Source organism: Nanorana parkeri, unplaced genomic scaffold, assembly GCF_000935625.1.
Source record: "Nanorana parkeri isolate BGI_ZX_2015 unplaced genomic scaffold, ASM93562v1 scaffold161, whole genome shotgun sequence".
NCBI classification, from domain to species: domain Eukaryota; kingdom Metazoa; phylum Chordata; class Amphibia; order Anura; family Dicroglossidae; genus Nanorana; species Nanorana parkeri.
The window spans coordinates 929,071-942,967 of record NW_017306429.1 but is presented as its reverse complement, the minus strand read 5'-3'; the positions used below and the strand labels follow the sequence as shown (position 1 = coordinate 942,967).

General features: G+C 40.3%; 1 protein-coding gene across 2 annotated transcripts in view; it reads right to left on the bottom strand.

Moving 5' to 3' along the window:
* Nucleotides 1–13,897, bottom strand: part of AIMP1 (aminoacyl tRNA synthetase complex interacting multifunctional protein 1) — a 53,566-nt gene that overhangs the window by 17,689 nt on the left and 21,980 nt on the right. For both annotated transcript variants that reach the window (XM_018554479.1, XM_018554477.1), the window contains 3 exons: nt 8,731–8,864; nt 7,119–7,232; nt 4,715–4,867 (listed from right to left, as the gene is read on the bottom strand). In XM_018554479.1, coding sequence (XP_018409981.1) covers nt 4,715–4,867; nt 7,119–7,232; nt 8,731–8,839 — 376 coding nt within the window. In that variant the 5' untranslated portion in view covers nt 8,840–8,864. The remainder of the gene's footprint in view (nt 1–4,714; nt 4,868–7,118; nt 7,233–8,730; nt 8,865–13,897) is intronic.

The following is a 13,897-nucleotide window of genomic DNA, read 5'->3' as shown; positions in this document are numbered from 1 at the left end:
AGAGGAAATCAGCCCTTCCAAGTGTGAATTAGCATGATGAAATTTAAATACACATCACCCTTGATTGTACAAAAAAAGGTTTGTGAACTGAGCAGATAATATGGTAACATTTACAGCAGCGATTCTCTATTTTTTTTGTTTAACAACCTTGTCATTGATAACACATTTTATAATTTACCTATTTTATACATCATTAGCAAAAATGAATGTGCCACCATCTCGGATTTGGGAGCCGGAAGTCACTTCCTGATCACAGAGGAGGCTCCCAAATCAAAGACTACTGAAGCGCCATCAAGGGAAGCCTGTCAGTTGGAGGCTGACTTTGCCAGTTCCGGGTGAGCTTGTATGAAAGATCTCCTAGCATTGATTTATTTGAGCCTGAAATCCCAGAACTTCTTAAAACAAACAAAGAATTCAGTTATTAACTGTTTAACTGCAACTATACTATAGGCATGAAAAGAGTTCACTCCTACTGATCACTTTATATGTAAAGTATAACTAAAGCCAAATCTATTTTTGGATAGACTAGGCTAGGGAATGATCAACCCCCCTTTTTTATTTTATTAACTTATTTTTGCCATCTATGCCTCACTAGAGAAAAGTTCCCCTTCACTTCCTGTCCTGTAGACACACCAGCAAATGTCAATAGTGAGGAAAATAGGGAAACAAGTGTCCCTATTGGAAAATGTTTCTCTATGTTCTAGAGACAACTCAAAATTTTGGATTTTCCCTGCCTGACTTGTATGGGAATGGAAGAGCCACTTGCAGCGAACAGAAGCACGTCAACAACAGATCCTAGCGGCCCATTCATAATTTCCTTTACATGTGCATTACAATAACACACGTTGTATAACACATTGGCATGACTTGCGTTAAGTCAGCACATTGATTTTGAATGGACTGCCAACACACAAGAATGAACCAAAAATGGAAATACAGCATTTTTTTCGACGTGACACACCGCAAAGCCCGCCAGTATATTACTATGCGTTGTGGTAAGCTGCAACATATGTGTTTTGAGGCTGCATTGCCTTAGTGCGTTGGGGTGCTGTTCCAAATGAATGGCATCCCAACACGCTTGCCATGCACTGTAAAGGAGCAAAAATGTTGTTGAACCGTAAGAGCTACAGGTTAGCTCAAAAAAAAAAAAAAAGAATAGAATATAATTTGTGTGCATATACATGTTCTGCATGCCTATCAAAATGAACGTAAACACACAAGCATGCATGAATCAGGCATGTCTTTCTCACACCATCATGCAAAATCTCTGTTCTAAATGTTTCTTCCTCGCTTTGTACAATGCATGAACAAAAAAAGGTGTATTAATCAAACAAAAAAGTGCATTGCCACATGCAGTTAAATGCATAAAAAATGCATAATACTGCATAGACAAAAGGTGTGAGCGGGCCCCAAGACATACAGTCACATACACGTCTTTTTTACATCTTTCAAGTAGCCTTTAAGAAGCAACCACAAGGTAAACAGTCATACAGTAATATATGTTATCATTCAGGAAGCTATTTAACATTTCAGAGAACAGACCTTATGTGCTGAAATGAAAAAAGAAAAGTCAGAGTGAAAATCTCTCGGTACAGCAGCACTGAGGTATGATTACAGAAGAATACTTGCCCTTAAGACACACTGTCAAACGTTATCTGAAATTTGATTTAGAAATGAAAACCAACCCTCCCTTTGGAAGCAAGTTCTAGACCTGATCACTCTCCAGATAAAAAGGAGCGGAAATTGCAATTAATCAAAATCTTTTACAAGTTTTACTTAACAGTTAGCAGATTGTAATGATCATTCTACATGGACTGCATTACCTTAATTTACACAGAAGATTTGGCAGTAGCTCCATCTCCTGTATCACTTCCTCACATGAGTTCCAGGGCTACTACAGTGCATGGAAATATCCAAAGTGAATAGGGAAAAGGGAAACTTCTCTCAGTAAAATATACAAGGCTCAGGATGCTAAACAAGCCAGATTGTGCAATTGTATACGGCACTTCATTCTGACATCCAGAAGGTACCATCAAAAAAAAAAGCACTGTAGACAATAAAAAGGGGAATACCAGCCACATCAGATAATTATTGTTGTCTCTCACATTTGCTTCTAATCAGTTTTATGTGACGTAAGGCAAACGCACCGTCGGGAGGTGCTTTAGTGTAACATTCAGAATAAATGGCAACGCAAAGAACCACCGCACCTTGTATGTGACAGAATCCCCTAAATGCATGGAAACTGTGCCTTCAGCACAGCGCTATTATGTGAGCCGGCCCTTGTTTAGGAGAGAGGCAGAGCAATAGTGTTGTCTATTCTAGTCTCCATCTGTGGGCCAATCTATGGTAATCTCTACATTTGATATAACAAAAATATGAAACAAGCATGTAAATAGCAAAGTAAACAATGCAAAAATAACTAATTGTATGTGCTCATTAGAAATAATATATACTTTCCCTTTGAATGTGAGTGGCTCTCTTCTCTGCATATTGTAATAAGCAGTTCCGGCAACTGGAAAGCCACCAACTTAATTCTGTGCTACTGAAAACATGCAAGCCCAGCCATTTGGGAATCAATGTTAGTCACTCTTCAAAAACAAAAAAAATAACTGCAGTTATATTTGACCGCATAGTCACAGCAACTGGGAATGACAGGCCAGCCAGAATGTGGTTGTAAACACCGATGTGGCCGATGCCAGCAGTCCATACAATAGTTGTACCACATAATGCACATGTGCCTGCCAAATGAGGCAGTATCTATGCACCAAATTTGTCGATTAGATGGTGTAAATTGTCCCTAAGCAAAATATACAATCAGACAATATCTGTGTTTTAGACAGAAAAAAATCCTAATAATGGAAGGCATTGTTTTCCGGTTGGTTCATACCTTTCTTTTCTGGCTTCTCCTTTTTTTTCTTATCTTCTCCCCCTGCTTTTGGTGCTGGAGGGGACGGTTTCACAGGAGCTGGTTCAGCAATGGATTGTGAGGGAGCAGGTGTAGACACAGAAGTGGTACTATTAGGAACATCAACCTGTTTCACTTAAGTGCCAGAAACCGAGAGAGAGTAAAGTAACAATTAGATGCACAAAACAGAGGAAAAAAAACTATTTAAATGGGGGACAACTAAAAGTGGAACTCAAGGAATGATCATTTCTGAAAACTTACATTGGTCCAGCTTAGCTCAATATAAATATCCATATTGGATATCCGGAGGGACACTGGAAATCACTGCAGTAGACCATGCTACATACAGTGATAGCCGTGATCTTCCAGTTTCAGCAGATTCCTCTCCACACATAGAATGCAGAGAATCGCTCGTTCAGCACCACTACCGTTCAGAGAATGCCATGTATTCTTTTATTGAATGCAAGGCATTCTTTGATTGAACAAGGCGGGGATCATGACATCATTCCCCCAGCCCCACCTTGTGCAATCACCAATCAGAGAATGCCTTGTATCCATTGAAAACTACACAGCATTCTATGAATGGTGTTGGGGCCAAACAAGGTGCCTCCATTTGTTCTTTGTGCAGAAGGGAAGCTGCTGGAGCCGGACGCAGAAAATCACGGCTGTCACAATATGTAGCGGAGGGTACTATAGTGATTTTCAGGTCTCGGTGGCCCTCCAGATATCAAATACGGACACTTACATTAAGGCCTTGTTCACACCAAATGCAGACCAGATCCGGTCAGGTTTCTGCACACGCAGTGCAGTGGGTTGTGCTGCGTTTTAGACGTGTTTTGGATGCGTTTTTGATGCGTTTAGGGCCGGTTTTGGTAAAAAAAAAAGTTTAACATGGGCTTTCAGGCACTTGCATGCGTTTTTGATGCGTTTTAGATGCGTTCCAGATCAGACCCAGAGCAGGTAAAATAGGGGTTGCCGCAGTTTTTTCATCCGGTCTGGATCCGCACGCTGCGATGTGAACTGGAGGTCAAAATACCATAGGAATACATTGGACGCAGTTTTGATCCGATCTGCACCTGCTCTGGTCCGGATATGCTCCGCGCTTGGTGTGAACAAGGCCTAAGACAAACTGGACCTATTCCGGGTTTCCATAATGCATGGAAACTGTGCCTTCAGCACAGCGCTATTATGTGAGCCGGCCCTTGTTTAGGAGAGAGGCAGAGCAATAGTGTTGTCTATTCTAGTCTCCATCTGTGGGCCAATCTATGGTAATCTCTACATTTGATATAACAAAAATATGAAACAAGCATGTAAATAGCAAAGTAAACAATGCAAAAATAACTAATTGTATGTGCTCATTAGAAATAATATATACTTTCCCTTTGAATGTGAGTGGCTCTCTTCTCTGCATATTGTAATAAGCAGTTCCGGCAACTGGAAAGCCACCAACTTAATTCTGTGCTACTGAAAACATGCAAGCCCAGCCATTTGGGAATCAATGTTAGTCACTCTTCAAAAACAAAAAAAATAACTGCAGTTATATTTGACCGCATAGTCACAGCAACTGGGAATGACAGGCCAGCCAGAATGTGGTTGTAAACACCGATGTGGCCGATGCCAGCAGTCCATACAATAGTTGTACCACATAATGCACATGTGCCTGCCAAATGAGGCAGTATCTATGCACCAAATTTGTCGATTAGATGGTGTAAATTGTCCCTAAGCAAAATATACAATCAGACAATATCTGTGTTTTAGACAGAAAAAAATCCTAATAATGGAAGGCATTGTTTTCCGGTTGGTTCATACCTTTCTTTTCTGGCTTCTCCTTTTTTTTCTTATCTTCTCCCCCTGCTTTTGGTGCTGGAGGGGACGGTTTCACAGGAGCTGGTTCAGCAATGGATTGTGAGGGAGCAGGTGTAGACACAGAAGTGGTACTATTAGGAACATCAACCTGTTTCACTTAAGTGCCAGAAACCGAGAGAGAGTAAAGTAACAATTAGATGCACAAAACAGAGGAAAAAAAACTATTTAAATGGGGGACAACTAAAAGTGGAACTCAAGGAATGATCATTTCTGAAAACTTACATTGGTCCAGCTTAGCTCAATATAAATATCCATATTGGATATCCGGAGGGACACTGGAAATCACTGCAGTAGACCATGCTACATACAGTGATAGCCGTGATCTTCCAGTTTCAGCAGATTCCTCTCCACACATAGAATGCAGAGAATCGCTCGTTCAGCACCACTACCGTTCAGAGAATGCCATGTATTCTTTTATTGAATGCAAGGCATTCTTTGATTGAACAAGGCGGGGATCATGACATCATTCCCCCAGCCCCACCTTGTGCAATCACCAATCAGAGAATGCCTTGTATCCATTGAAAACTACACAGCATTCTATGAATGGTGTTGGGGCCAAACAAGGTGCCTCCATTTGTTCTTTGTGCAGAAGGGAAGCTGCTGGAGCCGGACGCAGAAAATCACGGCTGTCACAATATGTAGCGGAGGGTACTATAGTGATTTTCAGGTCTCGGTGGCCCTCCAGATATCAAATACGGACACTTACATTAAGGCCTTGTTCACACCAAATGCAGACCAGATCCGGTCAGGTTTCTGCACACGCAGTGCAGTGGGTTGTGCTGCGTTTTAGACGTGTTTTGGATGCGTTTTTGATGCGTTTAGGGCCGGTTTTGGTAAAAAAAAAAGTTTAACATGGGCTTTCAGGCACTTGCATGCGTTTTTGATGCGTTTTAGATGCGTTCCAGATCAGACCCAGAGCAGGTAAAATAGGGGTTGCCGCAGTTTTTTCATCCGGTCTGGATCCGCACGCTGCGATGTGAACTGGAGGTCAAAATACCATAGGAATACATTGGACGCAGTTTTGATCCGATCTGCACCTGCTCTGGTCCGGATATGCTCCGCGCTTGGTGTGAACAAGGCCTAAGACAAACTGGACCTATTCCGGGTTTCCATAAACAATCATTTCTGGAGATCCACCTAAAACATTCTCTTTTCTCTGGCTGTGAACTATTTATAAAACATTAAAGGCTTGTTCATACCAGCAGGCGTGCATGTGCCCAGACAGTGCCGATGCACTTGATCGTGGTGTATTGCACTTTTTTTCTTTTTTGTTAAAAATGTATTGAAAATGTCACAAGTGACATTTCATTAGGTTCTATGGGAACACTGTGGTGTGGTTGTACTGCGTCTTACTGAGGTATGCTTAAAAAAAAAGTACTGCATGCCATTTAACCAGCCCATTTGGGGATGTGGTTTAATAACAAAAAAAGAAAACAAAATAGTCTTATCAATTGTATAACAACTTGTATAAAAACCAAAGCCATATGCTGGACTAGTAATCTAAACGAAATATATGAAGACCCTGTGTAGTCATAGAAGCAGTAACATTCACAAACATAGGAGCATTGTGTGTGTTAATCTGGCAATGCCAGCTACAAACTATGTACACAAAACCGCCAAGTAACCTGAATTACATAACATTATCAACCTAAAGCTGACCGAATGAGATCAATCACTTGATTCCCCCATCCAAACTAAACAGGGGTGGTGCCAGCAGGGTCACCCACACATCGAATTCTGCAATTTAGCTGCAAACTGCCAAAATTCGGTGTATGGCCAGCTTTAGACAATTCTCTATGGTACAGTAGCCAACTCTGGTGTAAGACAACTGACATAATGAAGCTACAACTTTCCAAAAACCACTGTTTCTGTACACAGGGTATGTGAAACACGCGGTTACAGTTGGTAACGTAAGTCGTAAGGTAACATTTACGCAGGCGATTAGGATCACCAGCGGCAAGATTCAGGGATTCTTGCCAAATTCAAAAACTTTGCCTTTTGCACACTGTGTGCAAACATCTGCAGAGACCAGATTTGTGCCTTGTATTTGTGCCGGCACCACAGTTGTTTGCATGTTCTCATGTTAAACAACGACCGATTACAAAGACTTCTTGATAGGATACTTACTGAATAAATTGTTCAGACAGATCCACACACAGTTTTAATAAATCTAAATGAGGTAAAGAGTTGCCCTAATTTGCATACAAAGAGCTTCCTTAATCTAAGTTGTATTAGTAATTGATTATATTTGGGCAGCTTTCAACATGGCAACAAGTAGATCCTTTTTAGGGAATATGTACTGAAAAATGTACCAGCTGTTAATAATAACATAGCGTTTTTAATGTACCTCCATTTTTTTTCTCCGTTTGCACAAGTTGGTCTTTTAGGGCTTCAATTTCCTTCTTCAGTTTTGCATTTTCTACGCGGAGCTTCTTTTCTTCCCGTACAGATGCCTGCAAAACTGAAGCCAAAGTATAGAAATGAAGGTCTGGTTAGTCTTGTAATTACCTGTTTCAGCTTTGAAGAGATTACATCCTTTTGAACTAAAGCTGTAAGCACTACAGATTATTCTGTTTGATCTCTTTGTTTTAACGTGTAGATAGGTAGATAGGTAGGTAGATACTTTTTTCTGCATGTGTTGTATTGCATTTATTGGAATTGCCTTTATTCTCTGTCCTGGAGACACACCAGAAGTAACAGGAAATCTCTCCAAAGAGAAGGGAAATAGGGCTACTGAATGTGACAGCAGTATTTATTTTATTTTTTTAACATGACAGGATTGCTGTTGCAAGCAGTAGGTATTTTCAGTGAAAATCTCTTCTCAAAATGAACATTATATTCCCAACATAGGCAGACCCAATTAACACCCCCTCTCGCCTTCCTAATGGCCCTTTATAGTGATGGGCATCCTCAATGAGCAATAAGAAACACTCCAGAGACAGGAGTGGAAGAGCCAAGGTTAGCATAAAACTTCAGCCGCCAGTATATCTCTCTGAATCAAATTATGGTCTTGATGCTCACGCATTTCTTTTTACTACATGCTTTTTGATATGTCTGCATGCGTGACAGGCTACTTAGACAATAGGATTACTTTTAAACATGTTGGGGATAACTGGGCCCCTTGCCCTTTCAATACCATATATACCCATTACTACTGACCGCTAGAGAGTTACTTCATGAAACATGGCCTATGTTGGCTCCGGCTGTTCTGCAGTGCTCTTCAGTAAGCCTTCAGCTGTGACATACTGCTTAACCGCAACTTCTTTCAGGGTTAGTTCACACCAAAACTGTGTGTGTCTGAGCAGCTGCAGTGCGATTAGTTTTTTTTCTTAAAATTAGCTTTCAGGTGCAGTCCAGTGCGTTGGCATGCATTTTTGATGCGCTCCATTGCGATCAGGTGCAGCTAAAATTAGACAAGCAGTATTTTTTCTGGCTGCATCGGAACGAACTGCACTGGTGTGAACAAAGCACCAGAGATCCCACTGGAAAGCATTGTGACACCATTTTGATGCAGCTGCCAAACTGAACGGACTGCATCACAACTGCATCTGGTGTAAACTAGCCCTCAGGGCTTGTTCACACCATGTCCCTTCAGCTGCCTTTTTTGCACACCACCACACGTTTGGTGTGAACAGGGCACATAGAAGACAACTGGTGTGCAGAAAAACAGAGTTCAACGGACATGGTGTAAACAAGCCCTAAAAGTATTGTTATCCTTTAAATATTATTACATATGGTATGAAACTATCCTGAGGTCACATTTTAAGATACTGTACTTTCACATTTACTAACCAATGATCTGGGTTAAAGGCTGTTACATTCAAGTTCCAATGTGATCTCTATGTCCTAGTATAAAGTATAAATTAAAAATGCAAGTAAACGGGTTAGTGCCTACAATAAAGAGAACAGACTATCTCTTACAAAAGGAAGAATGGTGTTAGTTACATAACATTCCTTACTTGCTTTTTCTTTAAGAAGGGCAACTTGCTGTTTCAAATACTCAATGACATGATCAGCTTCTGAGGCCCTCTGCTCTAGCCTGTTCAATACTGGGTTACTAGCAGCCATCTTCCCCAGAGACCGCACAACAAACCTTAAAAAAAGAAAAGAATGTAAGGCAGGGTAAGGGATTGGGGTGAGCATTGCACATTTCTAACTGTATTATAATTTTTGGATTGTGTGGACTCATGCACTCATCACACAACTCTCTCTAAATAGGATGCTTGAATGCTGTTAACACTCACAGCCCTGATGTGCATAATAGCCATCATTCTCCTTTTGGTTGAACACAAGATTTTCGAACTTAATAATCGATTTTGAAAATAATCGTTAGCTGCAGCTCTATTTAATTCATACACAGCGTAGATCTGTGATGCAGCAGACCTGCAGGGGAATTGGTCTCTGCACTTGTTGAGATACTCTGCAGAATATTCACATAGAAATATTCTAACACACATCAGTAATGTGGGCTTTAGCGGGCTTCAAGCTTCATCTGCAAAGGTGGAGGCTTTGATACTTCATGAGACCTAAAATGATTTGTTTAGAATTGTTCTACAAAAAATAATTTATATTAGAGAAAACAAGCTAGTAAAAGAAGACCACACACACACACAATAGATTAATAAAGTATAACTCATTTGGATGTAAAGCTTTCAGTAAAGGCCCCTTTTCACATGGGCGGATCAAGAGGGGATCTGTGCTCAGATCCTTCCTGATCGGAGTGGTACGAATCGAATGTCACCGCTGTGACAGCTGTGTTCGTCCATTTTTTTTTAGAACTAAACTTGCCGGACTCCATGTTGGTCCATGAGGAGTCAGGCGTAAATGGACATGTGTCAGTTTATATCAGATTACCCCCCATCCGGCATTATTAGGTACGGCGAAACGGATCTCTGATCCATTTGTATTTCCGGACCTGGCCAGAGTTGGGGGTAACCGGGTGTAAACAGACACCTGTTTGTTTACACATGGGCTGCCCCGACACGCATTGGGCATCCGCTTGGGTCCGCTTGAAAAACTGACAGGCGGACCCAATCAGACCGCCTGTGTGAAAGGGACCAAAGCATTGCATTAAAAAAAAAAAAACACTGTTAAACAAGGATTCCTTTATTTCGTTAGTTAAAATAATTACAAGAACAAGCATACCTAATGTAATTTTAACAATGGTCTAAATGTTAGTAGGAATGTTATCTGTCATCTCTGAAGGGGATGGAGGTGGTTAAGGACAAGAAGCACATGTTTAGAAAAAAAAAAAAACAGCAGATACAGGACCAAGCTTTTTTGAACAAAGCCCAGCGTCCTGTATTACACATTCTGTAATAGTATACCTAAAAATGACAGCAATAGTACTTTATAAATCTTAATATCATGATTATTAGCAACATTTTGTTAAGTATTTTACTGTATGTTTGAGAGGATAAGACTAAAAGGAGCAGCACATGGTTTTGTGATCAATCATGGAGCAAAAAAGAAGCCAAATGCTATTAATGAACAAGTTGTAAAACCAGCAACTGTACAGAACGTGAACATGCATTAGAGGCTCTTCGGCAGCTAACATTACCAACCAGAAATCGGAGAAGGATCGTTTCCATAACATGTGAAATGATAACTATCCAGAAACTGCTACAAATGAAGAATGGAAGCCTGTAGCTTTTGTGTACAGCACTGAATTACATGTTTCTACGTGCCAGATCGTGCCAGTATTTCACATCATTATTTTCATCCTTGTGTTAAAGACAACATTTCATCAGCATAAGAAAGTTTTTAAATTACCTTAAAAAGCAGTGCTGGGCTCGTTTCCGACAGAGGGGAAAATAAGACTATTTGGAATCAGACTGAGCTCTTCTGGAGCTAGCAGCAACTGGCTCCTGTCACTCAAGGGGTGACATTCTTTAGCCTGCTCTGATCTCCCAGTCATCTGAGAACAGACAGCACTTGTGCCTAGCTGGACCAAATATGCCCGTGTTGGTGACACTCCAAACCCCCCCCCCGGAAGAGATATATGAAAGACAACAGACCTTGTGCTCACATGCAGAATGTTTCACAGCTGTCACAACTATGATTGTCCCAAGATATACAAGGAAAGACAAAGTTTTGCAGTTTTTAATTGTTGCTTGCTGTTTAACCTAACAATGCATTTTTCAACTCAGTCTGTCCCCGGCACAAAGCAAAGTAACCAGATTTGAGGTCTGCATGTGATTAATGGGCAGTGTAAGGTTTAATAAATGGGTAATAATGAGCACAATCAAGCAATTAAATATCTTGTTATAACTCTTAAAAAACACATTTGAAGAACCTCTAGGATCAAGGAGTGATTATCACTTTTAATAGGAATAACTAAATTTATTAAGAGCCCAGAATTTCCCATTCACTTTACGACTTCCTCTGCCCAACTATAAGTTACCAGAGGGACTATTCACAAAATACCAGCAAATTATTCAGTAGAAGGGGCAAACAAAGTCAAGTGCCCACTCTGCTGGCTGCAAGTAGTAAATATTTATAAGTATTGTTTAATTCTGATGAAATGTTGTCTTTGTGAAACCAAAACACAAATCGTCCTTACACCCCTGGAGGTCCCTTGCTCAAATCCCAGTCAGAAAACTATCTGTAAGGATTTTGCATGTTCTCCTTGTGCTTGTGTGGGTTTCCTCTTATACTCTTAAGAATTAGGAATACAAAATTATTTACGGAGTATTTACTGTACTCCAGTATACATCTCAAGGCTTCTTTTTGGCTAGGTTCACACCTAGGTGATAGCCACGTAATATCACGCAAAACACAGATTCCTATTGAAGTCAATGTGGCCTGTTCACAACTTTGCGTTGCATCGCGCAGCTGAAATAGTCTGTTTTGCAGGAGCTATTTTTGGGCGGTTTTCAAACCAAGATGGCGTGCAAACCACCCAGCCCCTACCCCCCTCGCGCGCGCAAAAACAGCTCATCGGCTCAATCGCCTAGGTGTGAACCTAGCCTTTCAGTTTTGCCGGGAGTTTACCTTTAGGCTTCGCACTAAGGGCTTGTTCACTCTATATCCGGACCATGTCCAGACCAGAACAGTTTGTTCCCGGACCAGTAAAGCATCCCAATGCATCTCTATGTTATTTCTGGGCTTCACACCAGCGCAGTCCATTCTGGTCGAGAAAGAAAAATACTGCTCGTCTCATTTTCTCTGGTCCGGAATGAACTGGAACGCACATAAACACATCAAAACGCAGTGGAACGCACCTGTAAGCCCACTTTAAGCTGTAAAACACTGCACCGCGTTTGCAGATCTGCTCCAGATCTGGTTTGGACAGGGTGTGCACATAGCCTTAAGCTGGCCATACACTGTTAGAATTGCATTTGAACATGCCTTTGATATCGATCATCACAGCATTTGATCTTGCCATCATTGAGTCAAATACATTTGTTCAAAAGCCCTTTCATCCAGGGTTCAAATTTCATCCAGACCAGCTACTTGAATGGAATCCCAGACGTATTAAACTTTTGTGCCTGGTATATGCGAATTACAATATATATTATTTTTTTCCGAATAAAAAACAAATCACACATTCACGGTTAGAATTTCATTTGTTCAGACAAAAACTAGAAACATGTTCAATCTTGCTCCTTCGATTTTCCTTGGTAGTAGGGTTGAAAATGAACTTCAATTAGATCCCACTAACCATTTGTATCTCGAACGGTTGTTCCAAAACAAGACTTTTCAAACTAAACTCTACTGCTGTATGGTCCAGCTTAAGAACTGCTCTCTAAACTGCCTTTTGAAAAAGTCTATGCTTGTTCATAAGAAAACAAATCAGCCAAAAGAAGACAGCTGCAACAAAGTCTGAGAGGTAGCTAAGCAATAAAACTTGTATGGTCATTTTACTTGATGACAAGCCAGGTCTATCCTATCATTGCCCCAAAATAGCCCTGCTACTATCATCAACCCAGTTATTTTAACTAGTAACGAGAGAAGTTGTGAAACATGTCTGATAAGTTCGCAAGCAAGCATTTCTGAAACCCTTTCAGCTACTCAAGATAGAATTATACAACTCTTTCAACTGAAGATCACAACTACATGGCTTCCCAAAGTATTCCAATATAAGCTTTTCAATGTTTACATTAAAAAGAGTTACCCTACCATTCAAATGGAGGATTCTTAGATGGATAGAAAATCTGATAATAGAACAGTTATATATGATATGGCATTGTGACTGTATTGGCAATCATTTCCAGCCAACTTAATGCTATACTGGAGAATAAAAGCTATATGTTTTATGGAAAATGTGATAATTTCTCTATGATTCCAAACAACAGGGTATGTATATTGTAAGATTCCTGTCAAACATTAAAGCCAGGACACACAGTAGTCTACAGACAAAAGTCAGTTTAAAGGATATGTGCACTTTAAAACAAAGTGCACTTATCCCATTTGCTTCTTTATCCTGACCTGTTCAAACCCATCCTCTTCCTCCACAGATGCATATTTACTTTTATTTGATGGCTGCGGCCTCAGGTATTTGATTATATCCAGCATTGCAAGTGCCAAGACCATTCACACCAGCAGCTGCACTACACTGCATGGATGCTGGTGTGTGTGCCCAGCACAGTGCTTATGCACTGATCATGGCGCATCACACGGTTTCCTTTTTGTTTTTAGTTAGAAAATGTCCCACAACCTTTCATTTAGTTCTATGAATACAGCACGGTGTAATGTTGTTGAACCACATCACAAGTATTACCACATAAGTACTTCAGCCTCTTGGTCAGATGTTCCAGTTACCGTATCTAAATATCTTTTTCCTTCAAACACATTGCTATTCTGGCTGACTCTCAAACACTTAAAAGCAGTTTACCTTAATAAGTGCTACAATCTAAACGCAACAAACATCAACGAAGCAAAGAGAGAACCAGAAAAAACATAAAAATAAGACAAGAGCTCCACCTGCAGTCTAAAAAAAATGTAAAAGAATATGCAATTTACATTATATGCTTTTTGGACTCCCAAACATAGTATGAAAGTAAGAAGGGGTAAGAAATACATGATTTACAAGCCACTATGCATCCCCTTTAATACTGATCATACATGAAAAGATAAAGATCAATTTGCTCAAATATGACTAAGTTTTCCACTAGGATCTATCAA